Genomic DNA, 15827 nt, shown 5'->3' on the forward strand with positions numbered 1-15827 from the left:
GTTAACTGCAGTCATAACATTTTATAGAAAGTAGTGTGAATGGGGTCAAGGTGACTTGATGAAAATTCTTTACACTGTCCTAGCTATCACTTCATAAAAGGCAATCTAGACAGTGGGTTTGTTTTGTCAAAGTTTATCTTCACTAGAGGAAGAACCTGATTAAGTAAGGTTTTATCTAGAGTCAGATCATCTAAGAAAATGACCATGACATGACACAAAGCTTCATCATTTAAGAGCTGCAGTACACATATTCTTAAAATTGAAAGCATCCTAATGAGGAACAAGTACAAAAAGATAACAGATGGGGAAGATAAAGATTAGATAAGACATGCTAAGCTAACTACATCTAGTATTTCATTGCCCACTTGGTCATATTACGCAAAGGAATCCATGAATGGACATATTTTATGAGTTAATGAGTAATTCAAGGCTGAAGATTTAAAGGTGTTTCATACAATAGGTGAGGCCAAAGTAAACATTACTTGTTCTACACTTTAGATTGCTACTAGAAACGGCATTAGAGCAGTTTTGAGCTCAAAAGTGACAGCAGAATATCGATATATATATTGCGCGTTGTCCCGCACGCGGTCTGTCCTTCCGTCTGTCCCTTTTCAAAACGTACCTACTTCACCGCGCCGCTGCGCGCCGCCACTGCGCCGCCACTGCGCCGCTCAGGCAGTGGCTCACTACGATCGCGCGGGCATCTTAGCGAAAAAATGTTGTCTACCCACAAGCATTGCAATAAAATTGTTAGTTATTTAGTAGAGCTAAACATCTCTTTATTTTCCCCGATAAGCAATGAAGATGAACAAAAAGTTGAACCAAGCAACAACACTTTTGTGGGCCGAAGGCCCACCTTACCAGCCTTCCGCAGGAACTAGCTGATGAGCCGCCCGGAGGGCGGCGAACCAGCTAGTATTTTATATTGGTCGATACCAATAGTTTTTGCCGCGTTTTTCCTTTCAGCATCGTTGACTTTTGTGGGCTACTAAACCACTCCTCGCGTACAGTTTAGACCTCCGAGTCGCCGCTATCTTCTAAAACAGGAGGTGTCATGCTTCTGCAAACCCTCACAGAAGGAAAATGACACAAACCTCACTTCTGATTTCTTCCCGGGTGATGTTAGCCCTGTTAGCTTTGCTAGCTCGCTTCAAGTTATACACTGTACAGTGGCCCTTGTACATTCCATCCTGTAGACTTGGGCCCCCTGTCTCCTTATCTTAAGTCAACAGTCTCAAAGTAGGGCCTTAAACTGGACAGTGATTTCAAACTCGATCGGCAAATCGGTGCCGTTGTTAAATCCAGCTTCTTTCACCTTAGACAGCTGGCCAAAATAAAACCTCTCCTCTCACATGAACACTTTGAGACAGCAATTCATGCATGTGTCACATCCCGGCTCGATTACTGCAATGCCCTTTACTTTGGAGTCACACAGTTCTCCATTAAGCGCCTTCAGCTGGTCCAGAATGCCGCTGCTCACCTCTTGACTGGTACTCATAAGAGGGAGCACATAACTCACTGCACTTTTTCACCTTGCAATACTAGTGAGTGCAGTTTATGAGTCCTTAACCAAGAATTTGTGGACTCTGAGAATAGGCTTTTATTATGCAAGTTTTAATAAATGAATGCTTTAACACGATCATGATATTGATCATATTCTCAAGAAATTCTGAACTTAAAAAAAGGTTTCCTGAAAGAGAAAGTGAGTCCGTTGAATTTACAGAATACATGCTTGTCATGGCATTTAAGCACTTCACCCTATTTTGCCGTCTGTCCTCAGTCTGCAACCTTGGGCCCCTTTGTCATCGTCCCTCCGTCCTTATTCCTAAAATAATCATCTTGTGTTCCCATCCGTCCTCCTCCTTTTAAAGCTCCCACTGGCTCCCTCCCCCGCCCTGAATTTTTCTTTTTTAAATTTGTCTGTGCATGACTCCGTGGGACAGAAGCATGGGGGAGGGCAATTAATCCCTCTGAAAATATTAAAACAGGGGTGGTCAACCAGTCAGACGAAGAGCCAATTTTTTTACTGTGTTAGTTTTGAAGCGACCAACTTCTCACGAACGACCCAATCGCGCATGTGCAAACACACACACACACACACACACACACACACACACACACACACACACACACACACACACACACACACACGCTCGCACCCACGCACTCATGCGGGTGCCCACTAAGGGTGTGGAAAATAATTACGGGTGAAATCGAGATTCATCGCGATGCATTGGTGGGTATCGATAAAATCCGATTCAAGCGCCGTTTTATTCATGTTAAACGTCACCTATCTGCCCTTTCCTAGGCGCATTGAATGCACCATCATTGTTTTGAGTTTTGTGTTGAATACGGATGGTAGCCGTGCGTCACATACAGTCCAGTCCACAACTAGCGAAACACTATGGAAGTTCGCACAAGCAGCAGCAAGGAAACTACTGTATTTAATGCTTCCGCAACATTCATATCTTATGTTTGGAAATACTACGGCTTCGAAAAGAAAGACGGAAAGATTGATAAAAGCTCCGTAATTTGCAAAGAATGTCGCACTACGAAGCCATACAACGGCAGCACCAAAAATATGCAGACCACTTAAAACGATGGCACCACATCACCGACAAGTTTCCCTCCCCCTCCCCCGCGCCTGCCCGTCCAGTTCCTCGTTGGACACCGGAGAAACTCTTGGCAAACCAGGTCAGGATCAGAAAAAATCGCCTCTTATTTTGGGGGTCCCCTTGCAGCTCACTGTGACCGCGCAAGGAAAAACTATATATGGATGACTCTTTTGGACATTTCATTTTGACACTCAGTGAGAGTGGTCTGTGTACGCTACAATACACACAGCAGCTTTGAGGCTGTGACGGCCACATTGTTTCAATTGTATTTTTTTTCCTGTCCTATGGAGATGGATATTTCATATAAGACACTCAGTGAGTAGTCTGTTTGTGTTTACACTACAGCAACAGCTGTGAGTCTCAGGTGACAAATTGTATACATTTTCTTTGCACAAAACCCAATTGTGAAAGGGCTTAAATAAGTTGTTTTACAAGTTCTACTCTTTATAAGGAATAAAGTGGTATCCTTTTTGTAATACCATACTGAATTCCATCTTTTTAAAAGCTTTTTTTCTTTGCGTATTTGCATCATGTTTAATTGCACAATATCACAACAAATTGCATCGTATCGGATCGCATTGATTTGAAATAAATGTGTATCGCGTCGTATCACATCGTGAAGACGGTGAAACGTATCGCATCGTGTCGCCAGAAAATTCCATGTATCGTTTAAGTATCGCATCGCTGGTAGTGCCTCGAGATGTGTATCGAATCGTCCTCAGTGCTGAGATTCACATCCCTAGTGCCCACCAGTGTACTTGGGACCAGTTCACTGGCTCCCGGTCGATTCTGATCGACGTATTGGGTACACCTGCCTTAAAATCAGAGGTAGTTCGCGGACTAGCTTAGCGTTAGCGCCGTTGTTTGCGCATGAGTGGTGATGGATTGATGATAGCCTGGCAGAGTACGTTCTGTGACGTTAGTGCCTTGATTGAATGGCGTCGCCACTGCCGAGGTGTTTCGACGCTTGTCGTGTGAGAGCCCAGGAGCCGCATTGAACCAGCCAAAGATCCGCATGCGGCTCGTGAGCCGCGGGTAGGCCACCCCTGTATTAGAATGATTTGAATTGATGATCGCCCAGTTATTAGGAATTTTATGGTGTTTTCCTCTTCATAGAGGCGCTCACTACAAATGCTGATGCGAGAAATGAGCTGCTGTGTGGGAGGGATCAAGAAAGTTGGGTGTCAATTTTAAAAATACCTTATTGACTCAGACCATTGTTTTCAATCTTTCTCAAAATAAAAAAATATGTTCGAAGAACTGGAGACTCCAGTCCTTGCAGAAGCTTTATCGACTCAAACCGAACATCGAGCCTATAAGAATTGCAAACACACCCTGAATGAAATGGCTGAAGTAATAGTCTCTTCCTTGATAGGTGGACAAATATAAAAAGGACTCCTGGAAAGCATCACAGGAGGGAGTTATGTGGTGCCCGAGGGACAATCGAAAAAAATATGTCATGGTTTAATTCACTCCAAAGCATTGTCTTTTGATTTTTATTAATTGTGTGTTTCTTAAATACGAGAAAATACAATACAATACAATACATGCTGATTTAAGAACAAGAAAACCTTTATTTGTCTCACAATGTAGAAATTCCCAATTTACAGCAGCAAAATTATGAAATGGAGAAAGTCGAATGAGTACCCAGTGATGGAATGCCCATGTTTGCAAATTGAACTGCGCTTTCCGAGTGCTGATGCGAGAAATTAGCTGCTGTGTGGGAGGGATCAAGACAGTTGGGTGTCAATTTCAAAAATACCTTATTGACTCAGACCTCCTCCAGAGTGTCCAGGGAGCAGCCCAGGACAAAGCTGGCCCTCCTGACCAGTTGGTCCAGTCTCTCTCTGTCCCGGGCTGAGATGCTGCCTGACCAGCAGACTAAGCCATAATGGATGGCTGAAGCCACCACAGAGTCATAGAAGGTTTTAGGGAGTGACCCCAGACCTCAGTTTTCTGAGCAGGAAGAGCCCGCTCTGCCCCTTCCTGATCAGAGCGTCCATTGTTGTTTATTGTTGAGAAGAACACACAGGTACTTGGAGGTCACCCTCTCGATGTCCGTACCCTGGATGTTCATCGGTGCAGGTGAAGACTGTTTCCTGCAGAAATCCACAACCAGCTCCTGAGTTTTCCTGGTGTTGATCTGGAGGTGGTTCTGCAGGCACCCGTCCAGAAAGTCCTCCGCCAGTCCCCTGTACTCCCGATCATCTCCACCCGTAATGAGGCTGATGATCGCTGAGTCATCAGAGAATTTCTGAAGGTGGCTGGTTGGATTGACGTAGCTGAAGTCTGAGGTGTAGAGAGTGAACAGGAATGGAGCCAGGACAATCCCCTGCGGTGCCCCAGTGCTGCAGAGAGGCCTGCCTGACTTGCAGGCCTGTGCCCTCACGTAGTGTGGCCAGTTTGTGAGGTAACCTGTGATCCATGATATGAGGTGGTGTTCCACTCTGGCATGCTGCAGTTTGTCCCCCATAGGTTGGGCTGGATGGTGTTGAAGTCACTGGCGAAATCAAAGAACATGATCCTCATAGTTATAGTCATAGTTCCTTTCATAACTTTGCTGCTGTGAATCTGGAATTTCTCCATTGCGAGACTAATAAAGGTTTTCTTAGTTCTCCCAGCCTTCTCCAGGTGTGACAGCACCGAGTGGAGGACGTACGTAGATGATGGTCTTTCTCTGTCCATATCATCTGTCTCTTGGTGTCCAGGGAAATCTGTGGACCTTCAAAGATTTGCCTCTTTGCCTGTGAAACCTGACAGCCACACACTGTTGTTATTTTTTTTTATTATGAAAGAACTACGATAAGAATTGATAAACAGTATGCACTCGCGTGATGAGCTCCAAGATGGCGCTTGAAATAAATCATGTGACCGGCAATCAACGTCCGGAGCGGCAAGAAGTGGAGAGATCAAAAGCTGCCCAGACTCGTTTTATGTATGGCGCTCACTTTTATTACTCCTGGGATCCCCGAGTCATTATAATTTTTCTGATGTGCTATATATGCGTTTACTTTTTCATTCTATGTTACAAACAAAATTCCAAATACAATTGGAAGTGATTTACAGTACAATAAATTCATCTTTACCTGTGAGACCTCAGTTGTCAAATTGAAAACATGCCTCTCAGGCATGATTTCAATTTTACAGCCATGCACTGTGTGAACCCTCTTTACCGTAAGGCATATACCGTATCCTTCGTCCCATGGTTGTCAGTTTGTAATATGTACACTATGTGTCAGACTATTTTGCATTTTACTTGAAATTTACATGATTTAACAACGCCATAAAACAATTTATTTGTGGTCCTTCTATGTGGATATAAGATGTACTCTATTGAGCATAAGCATTGAATCATCTTGTTTGAATTCGGAAGACACAGTAATTCATAGTTTAACTGTCTATAAAGTTTTAAGAGGCCAAAGAGCATTTAAAAGAATGATGGTGCAATCACATTTCAAAAATGATTCTTTTATATGCACGGGCTTTGAACACTGACCCCATAAAACGTAACAATGATTAATTTTTTTCCACACAATTTTCCTTCCTACTATGATTCGGCAGTTGCCAGCAGGGCATTAAGAGCAGTGGGCTGGACATTTTGGTCGCCAACATCTTATTGGATAACCAACAGAACAGTCGAGGATTGAGTCCAGTAAAATCCACGGATGATAGTCTGTTGAGGAAACACATCTAGTTGTCTTTAGAGGTCGGCTGGACACGGATGACTCTCCACTGACATCACATTTCCAATATGTCAATATTCAAGGAAACAACTGCAGAACTTTCTGCCTGCCCATCTGAGGCCACGATCTGCTCCGGCACTAACTGCCTTGTACCGACCACTGACTTTAATGCAACGCTTAGTCTCGTGCTGAGCACCGTGCTCACCATCATGCTGGCGATGGTCATGTTTTCCATGGGCTGCACTGTGGATGCCCAAAAACTTTGGGGGCACCTGAAGAGACCCTGGGGCATCATTATTGGGTTCCTCTGCCAATTTGGCATTATGCCTTTTACCGCCTTTGCTTTGTCAATTGCCTTCAATGTGTTGCCTGTTCAGGCCATTGTCATCATTATCATGGGCTGCTGTCCTGGAGGGTCCGGTTCCAATATTATCTGCTACTGGCTAGATGGAGATATGGACCTAAGGTAAGAAGCTGTCGCGTTCAAAATGAGTTCATGGTACAGTAGGTTGGCTGAATGACTGCCGTTGATCATATCACCTTGAAGTACTTTACTTAATGTTAACATGTAAATATGCGACACCATTGCATTGATTATTTGGCCAAAATGTCATCAAATCACTCTTTTGTGCTTCAACAACAAAATGTCATCAGAGAAGCTTATAGCTGTCAATTTCCTTCTCTTAAGTATCAGTATGACAGCATGTTCCTCCATCCTGGCCCTGGGAATGATGCCACTCTGTCTGCTTATCTACACCTCCACCTGGACGTCTTCAGAAACCATCCAAATCCCATATGACAGTATTGGTAAATATAATACTCATGTTGATTCCTGGTAGACATAGCAAAACACTTTCTCAGTGGGGTTTTTTTGTTGTTGTTGTCATGTTCATGAGATAAGAACAGGGTCATTACTTATTATTTATTATTGTAGTTACTGTACAAAATAACTTAAATGAAAAAAACACTTATTAACAAAAAAAAAAAAATCATTAAAAACTTAAACTAAAGCACCTCGCCCACAATTGCGAGGGTTTGTGAGGGCAGCGAATGTAGCATTCTCGTCAGGGTTTCTTCAAGGTCACAAATGTCACCAGACAGATTGCCTGTTCTTTTCTTGTTGGAAACATTCTAAATTTTCTTGTGACAAGAAGAAAAAATTAAAAATTGTGAATTTCCGGCGAATGTTTTGTGAACATTTGCGTACTTGAAGGAACTCTGACAAATTCTGACGTGAACGCCATTTTACTAACTTCACCAGTAGTCACAAATGTTTGCTGCTCAGTGAGATAGGCTATTAATTACAACTATATCTCACCTTTTATGAAGCTAACCATGAGTGTAAACAAAAAAAAAAAAAATATATATATATATATATATATTTGTTCGTATTTTCAAGAAGAGATTTCAGGGTTCATTTTAAATGTATTTATTTTGGTATTTCCGTACATTTGTACAGAAGAACAAGGGCCAAATCTTTCATTTGAGAATGGTAGTTGAATTCATTACACAGTATTTAGTGGCCATTTTAATTCATTTAGCACTCAAAAATCTCATTAAAAAAACTACCATAATACTAAAATAATGAAAACTAGCGGGCGGCACGGTTCGCAACTGTTTAGCGCATTGGCCTCACAATGGAGAGGTGCAGGGATCGATTCAAGCTCCGGCCTTCCCGTGTGGAGTTTGCATGTTCTCCCCGTGCCTGCATGCGTATTCTCCAGGTTCTCCGGATTCCTCCCACATTCCAAAAACATGCATGGCATGCTATCGGAACACTCTCAATTGTCCCTCGGTGTGAGTGTGAGGGCGAATAGTTGTTTGTCTGCGCATGCCCTGTGATTGGCTGGCAACCAGTTCATGGTGCAGTCCGCCTACTGCCTGAAGACAGCTGGGATAGGCTTCAGCACGCTGCGACCCTCTTGAGATTAGCAGCTCAGATAAAACAAAACTAAAATGAAGCACCCCCCCCCCACACACACACAAAACAACACAAACTAGTAAAAAACTAATGAACTTGCTCTCGAAACTAATTTAAAATAACTGACTTAAAAACAAAGTCAAAATGAAATAAAAAATAAATTGGAAAGACAGATCAAAACTATTATAACCTTGAATTAGACATTGAAACTACCGTCACTCATTTGTTTATGCTGTGTCAGCCTTGTCATATTTTTGGTCCTGCTGAAAATTAGAGAATTAAAAAAAACAAAAATGTTGGCTTTCCTCAGGTATAACTCTTGTGGCCCTCCTTGTCCCAATCACTATTGGAATGTATTTTAAACGCAGATGGCCCCATTTGGCTAAAAAGATCCTCAAGGTAGGAATTTGCATTGATATGTCATCTTGCACAAACCAATCCACTTGTTATTTACTGTATATGATGTATTTTCTGTCTAGATTGGGTCCTTGACAGGCTTTGTTCTCATTATCATCATTGCTGTCGTTGGGGGAATTCTTTACCAGTCTTCCTGGACCATCGCACCCTCCCTTTGGATAATTGGAACTATCTACCCCTTTATTGGTTTTGGGCTAGGTTTCCTTCTGGCCCGCTTTGCGGGTCAACCATGGTACAGGTAAGGGGACAGTTGTTGATATGAACTGTTTCAAAATGTTGCCGAAGTGGTGCAAACCTGTTTACAACATATGCTGGACTGTGTTTGTTCAAGAGAATGAACACTTGGTTGTCTTCAAGAAAGCTTTACTTTAATTTTGCTCAGCATGTACGTGCTGCAGTTCCGTTATAGTTTTTTTGTTTTGTTTTTGTTTCCCCCCCAAAGGTGTCGAACGATTGCTTTGGAGACTGGTTTTCAGAACTCCCAGTTGTGTAGCACCATTGTCCAGCTGTCCTTCAATCCGGCTGAACTGGAGGTCATGTTTGCATTTCCTCTTATCTACAGCATCTTTCAGCTCGTGGTGGCTGTCCTCTTTGTAGGAGGTGAGTGAAAAGTATTGACCAGATGTGAACACTCGTAGTTTTGTGATCCAGTGCTGTTTTCTTCTCAGAAGCATATTTGTGAGTCAAAAATAACCAAATACGGTGAACATGCGATAACAAGAAGCAGCTTCCGTTTACGACTGGTTTTAGTGCAGTGTGTGAGATAAGCCTGAGTCTGTCGGTGATCTGTGTGTGTGTCTGTGTGAACATCTCATCGATTTTAATTCAGGAAAAACTTTTAACGAGTGTCCCCATATTAGAGCATATTTCATTTTCAATATTTTGAGTCATAGTGGCATCTTTATATTAAAAAAATGGTCTGGCAACAACCAATTATATCACATACTAGGAATACTGTCATACTCTCTAAACATGGTTGTGTGTCATTTTTATTAAAATCCCTCTTATAATGACTGAATTAAATTCAGGGACAACACTTAATATCTGTGATTAATTAAAAATAACTTCACCGCATTTTACCAATAAAACAAGCAGATGGGGCAGGACAAAGTTGCTGGGATTATTTTTTTTGCTGTTCTATCATACGGTTCGCCTAGCTTTTTTTTTTTTTTTTTTTTCAGGCAGTGGTAATAAGGTCAGTAATTACTGCCACAGTGACCAACAAGAGAAATTGGCATATGCCAATTCAAATTAATTAGGAACTGAAAAGTGTTTCCAGATTTGGACAGACAGTTAGAAAGAAAGAGAAACACACCACTATAAAGACTAGTACATGTGTAACAACGCAAGCAATAAAAATGCAAAAAATATATGCTCCAAAAACTGTTTATAACAAAAAACTGTACCATATACAGATACAGGTATATGAACAAAATATAGTATAACAAAATTAGGACTATTTCCAACAAAATTAGACTAGTAACAGGCTTTTCTTTCCGCTCACTCACTGTCTCTAACTTGACCTCCCCTCGATCACCACACAAGACAGCATTGCTCAACTGATGTGGTGCAACGAACTTTTGAGGCCAGCCACGGGACGCTTCGAAGTCCTCGATGCCTATAGTTAGCACTATGGAACTCACCATCCATCCATCCATCCATCCATCATCTACCGCTTATCCGGGGCCGGGTCGTGGGGGCAACAGCTTTAGCAGGGAAGCCCAGACTTCCCTCTCCCTAGCTACTTCTTCCAGGTCTCCCCGGGGATCCCGAGACGGGAACTGAAACTCACATTCTATCTAATTAGCGGTCCAGTTGCAGAAGATTTTTAACACGGTAACACGTAAAGCATTCCAGCAAACGTTCGTTTACTCGATTGTCTGTTGAGCCAAAAGCAATTTACTCTGAGCATGTAATCGGATGCATTCCACTCTCTCTTCCACGATCATTATCGTTTAGATCGTTTGGATACCACGATCTACAGGCCGTAAATGTAAATGCATGAAATAGAACATTGTTTTGGATCCAATGAGTGTAAATAGCGGCAGGGACAGTTATTCCATAGTATCGGGAGGTACTTGCTTGAGTTTGCGCTACTGTGGGCTTCCTTATGGCTTCCGGGTTCTGATCGATTACCCGGTACCTGGAACTTCCCTTGTTATGAATCGATCATTAATGTAATGTTGTAGTCGAAATTTTAATGCATCAGTTTTTATTCCGGGTGAGTGAATTTCCGCTTGACAGAAGTCCATAGGTGGGAACACATATGTGTGTGCGTGTGCATAAGTGTAAGCGGAGTAAATGGAAAATCATTTCGCTGGAGTGAGGTCAAGGACAATGACCAAGGTTCATACCATATAATGTGTCATCAAAAGCTGTATAAAACATACCTTGCAAAAGATTCCCTGCGCCTGGCTTGAGTAGTATTTTTTTCACATGTATACCACCACAGCAATTTCAATTCATGAGCGGAAGGGAGTAAGGGATTAAACAGTTTTACTGAGAAACTGTGTTCAAGGACAGTGGTCTTTGATAGGAGCTTCGCAAGATAATCCTCATTGTTGGTCACAGTGGTCGAACTATTCATTACACCTTTTACAACTTTAGTCTTGAAGTTCAGAATGACCTGGTGCATAATTGTCTGGTGATTGAAATAATTATGTTGAGGTGATGAATCATTCACATTTTTTCCATTTTGCTTCACAGGATACCAAGCCTACAAAAAGTCATGTGGTCCGGGATCAGCTGAAACAGACAGTGAATCTCCGCCATTGGAAGACGGCTTTGTAGAACGAGCAAAGGAGAAGCGCTTTCATGTGGAAAATAGCTCTTTTGAGTTGAATGAGGATCATATTAATAAAGGCAAGGCTGAGCACTTTGACAAGAACACCCAACTCTGAGACGATATCTTTGCTGACTTTGTACAAAATGACCTCCACAAGCAAGGTAGTCCTGTGGAAACCCCCAAACTGTGAACCCACGCTACACTCTGCAGGATAGGGTTGTGTGCAGCGGTTTTACTCTGTTTGAATTTTGAAGAACCCCTGAATAGGGGGTTACCCAAATGAATGGTGAATATTCGTGTTTTAGTCGAGAGACATTTTTCATGCTCAGAAGAAGGAATTTGAATGGCCGTCGTGTTATAGAGACCTGTTGTATGCGATAAACGCCAAATTAAAAAAAAACAAAACCAAAACTATAATATAAAATAACTAAAACTATTGTGTACAAACTATTACATTTTGCTGAACCTATATACACTGAGCCAATTAAGTAACAGGACAAAAGTATATTTGCACATTGAGGTAAATTAATCTACATTCCATCCTTTTTTTTAAACTGTATAATCACAATTTATTTATAGTATTTTAGAAAGAGTTTTTCAACTATACTTTGCTTGTTTATGTGTTTGACTCAATTTATACCTCATGGTTCTCCAATTTCTCCACTGTGAGACAAATAAAGGTTTTTCTTATCTTATCTTATGTTTGTGAATAAATTGATGGCTAACCTCAGGCTTCCTTGCATTTATTTGACTGAAAATGTGACGTTTTCCTGAGCAACATTTTCACTTAAATGTATTAGTCCGGGCGGCCCGGTAGTCCAGTGGTTAGCACGTCGGCTTCACAGTGCAGAGGTACCGGGTTCAATTCCAGCTCCGGCCTCCCTGTGTGGAGTTTGCAAGTTCTCCCCAGGGCCTACGTGGGTTTTCTCCGGGTGCTCCGGTTTCCTCCCACATTCCAAAAACATGCGTGGCAGGCTGATTGAACACTCTAAATTGTCCCTAGGTGTGAGTGCGAATGGTTGTTCGTCTCTGTGTGCCCTGTGATTGGCTGGCAACCGATTCAGGGTGTCCCCCGCCTACTGCCCGAAGACAGCTGGGATAGGCTCCAGCACCCCCCACGACCCTAGTGAGGATCAAGCGGCTCGGAAGATGAATGAATGAATGAATGTATTAGTCCATTGCACTGTGCACATTTCAGAAGTGTACAACATCTTCTATGCCTTAACAAATTAAAGAAACTGTAACTGACATCCATCTGTACATTTTCAACATTTTCAATTGTCCTGAAATGAGTAGCAGTGAGTTCCTGGAGCCTATCCCAGCTGACTTCAGGTGGAAGGCAGACTACACCGTGAACTGGTCGCCTGGCACATATAGAGATGAACAACCATTCACACCGTCACTGAGTGGGAACCGATCCCAGAGAGAGAGAGAGAGAGAGACACCACAGTCGAGTCCTAAATTTATAAAAATGTAACATATTTGGCATTGGAGGAATCCCAAATGATTTGACGATTTGCCTTTGCCTTTCGTATAGTACAAAAGTTATGATGGATGGATATATATGTAAGACCCAGGACACGCTGGAGAGACTATGTCATCCAGCTGGCCTGGGAACGCCTCGGGATCCCCCGGGGAGAGCTGGAAAAAGTAGCTAGGAAGAGGGGAGTCTGGGCTTCCCTGCTAAAGCTATTGCACCCGCGACCCGGCGCCGGATAAGCGGTAGAAGATGGATCTATCTATCTATCTATCTATCTATCTATCTATCTATCTATCTATCTATCTATCTATCTATCTATCTATCTATCTATCTATCTATCTATCTATCTATCTATCTATCTATCTATCTATCTATCTATCTATCTATCTATCTATCTATCTATCTATCTATCTATCTATCTATCTATCTATCTACCTATCTATCTATCTATCTCGGCTCGGCTCCCTAAAAAGATCCGGCTCTTTCGGCTCCCAAATGGCTCCTCAGTTTTTTTTGTTGCTTAAATTAATTTAATACCAAAAATAACGTAATATTATGTGTAAAATGAAGTACTAATGCAAAAAATACACATTATATCAAATGTTTATTATTTATATGGCTTTATTTATATTCTTCTGAACATGCTCAACGTGGAGTGCTACAAAAATAAAAACAAAGTACAAAGACCCATCTCAAAACAAGGTCGTCAAAAAGTTCCAGTCTCTGAATGTGTATATTTATAAGCTTTTAACTAATTACAGTAAAACAACCTAAGTAAACTGAATACCACACAACAAATTATAAATTAAAATTTGTAAAACAAAAAGTTTTTTTTTCACAAACTAGCTCTCTCGTCACCTCGTCTGTCTTGTTCGCGTGCTGCTCAGTGTGCTGTGTGTCTCTTCTCTAACCCCTCCCCCTTCTCTAAACTGCAGCGCGCGCGTGTGTGTCTGTGTGTGCGCGTGTGTAACCTTCCCCTTCCGGCTCCCAATGAGGTGGGAGCCGGCTCCCATCGTTCACTTCAAAGAGCCGGCCCTAGGAGCCGGCTCGTTCGCGAACGACACATCACTATGATGAAGCAGTCCAGTCCCAAGAGGGTCGCACTGTGACGACACTAGGGGAATTCCGGCTCCTTTTGGAGAGTCGGCTCTTTTGGATCGGCTCCCTAAAAAGAGCCGGCTCTTTCGGCTCCCAAATGGCCCCAAGTGGCTCCTCAGTTTTTTTGTTGCTTAAATTAATTTACTACCAAAAATAACGTAATATTATGTGTAAAATGAATTACTAATGCAAAAAATAGAGAGTATATCAAATATTTATTTATACTCAACATGGAGTACAACATGGAGTGCTACAAAAATAAAAACAAAGTACAAAGACCCACCTCAAAACAAGGTCAACAAAAAGTTCCAATCTCTGAATATTTATATTTATAAGCTTTTAACTGTTTACAGTAAAACAACAAGTAAGCATTGAATACAACACAACAAATTATAACTTAAAATTTGTAAAACAAAAAGAAAAACGCAGCATCCAGGTAAAAGATTTAATATGTCTTTAGTGAAGATTGGCATTAAGAAAAACCAAGTGCCTCCGCTTTGAGGGGTTGATCCTGTTTCTCCTTTCTGTTAACATTTGCCCTGTTTTGGAAAAGATTCTTTCTGAGGGCACAGATGTTGCGACAACACACAGCCTCTGTGTCATCACATGTGTAAGACGTGGGTACAGTGAATCCTTGGCCTCCCACCAGCTCAAAGGCTCTGCACTTCTCTGGAAAAGGGGCTCCTCAAGATAGGATCTCCAGAATTGCATCTGATGAAGGATTCTGTCTTGTAGTGCTTCCAGTTACTCGTTCTTCAAAGAACCTCCAAACAGCAGATGCTTGTGGCTCTTCTTGTTGTTGCTCTGCTCCCTCTTCGCCTCCTGGCAGTGCAGTTGTCTGGCTGGCTCTTGCTGCTGCTGCAGTTATTCTTTGAAGAGCTTCATCAACCGCTCTATTGTCAGTGAAGGCCAGCTTCTTGAATCTTGGGTCAAGAATGGTGGTTTCTGACAGAACAGTGTTCCACTCCATTCTGTGGAATTTTCTGTCCATGGATGCACAGAGAGCATCCACTAACTCTTTCACTTTCCCTGTGGTTACGCTGGTCTGATGCTCAGCTGTCACTTTCTGAAGACCCTTGCACAGGATAGAGCTCTGGGTTGTACTTCTAGGCAGTTGTTGTGACATTGGAGCAGCAGCAACAGTTGCAGACACACTAGCACCTTCATTAACATCTGGTTCCCTTGCTTGTCTTTTCTCTCGCAATTGTACTGATGGGTGGACTTTTCTTATGTGCCTGTGCAGGTTATTTGTGGAGCCTGATTTATGGGATATTTTAACTTTGCAGAGTCTACACGCTGCCTTTGAACTATCAATAACATTGAAATGAGTCCAAATTTCACTGCGTTTTCTATCCATTTCTCACCTTTTCGCTTTCCACCGTGTTCTTTTTTTTTTTGCTAACTAGCTCTGTCGTCTCCTCGTCTGTCTCGTTCGCGCGCTGCTGTGTCTCTTCTCCTCTAACCCCTCCCCCCTCTCTAGACTGTAGCGTGTGCGTGTGTGTGCGCGTGTGTGCGCGTGTGTGCGCGTGTGCGCGCGTGTGTGTGTGTGTGTGTGTGGACCCCCCCCCCTCCCCCGTCTACCACAGATCTTGACCAATCACGTGCGGCTTTAACCGAAGGGGGGGGGGGGGGGGAACAACTGGAGAAACAAAAAAGGCGGCTCTAAGAGCCGGCTCGTTCACGAACGACACATCACTATAACCCTCCCGTTCCGGCTCCCAATGAGGAGCCGGCCCCCAATGAGGTGGGAGCCGGCTCCCATCGTTCACTTCAAAGAGCCGGCTCTGGGAGCCGGATCGTTCGCGAACGACACATCACTAGACGACAG

The 15827-nt window shown here is 42.6% G+C and overlaps 1 protein-coding gene across 1 annotated transcript; it reads left to right on the forward strand.

Moving 5' to 3' along the window:
- The first annotated feature begins 5207 nt into the window (after positions 1-5207).
- Positions 5208-12151, forward strand: slc10a2 (solute carrier family 10 member 2). The gene is made up of 6 exons (XM_052083057.1): positions 5208-6764; positions 6987-7105; positions 8530-8618; positions 8699-8874; positions 9079-9236; positions 11343-12151. The coding sequence occupies exons 1-6, from the start codon at positions 6367-6369 to the stop codon at positions 11534-11536; spliced, it is 1134 nt and encodes a 377-aa protein (XP_051939017.1). The 5' UTR covers positions 5208-6366; the 3' UTR covers positions 11537-12151.
- The last annotated feature ends 3676 nt before the right edge of the window (positions 12152-15827 follow it).

Source organism: Hippocampus zosterae, chromosome 12, assembly GCF_025434085.1.
Source record: "Hippocampus zosterae strain Florida chromosome 12, ASM2543408v3, whole genome shotgun sequence".
NCBI classification, from domain to species: domain Eukaryota; kingdom Metazoa; phylum Chordata; class Actinopteri; order Syngnathiformes; family Syngnathidae; genus Hippocampus; species Hippocampus zosterae.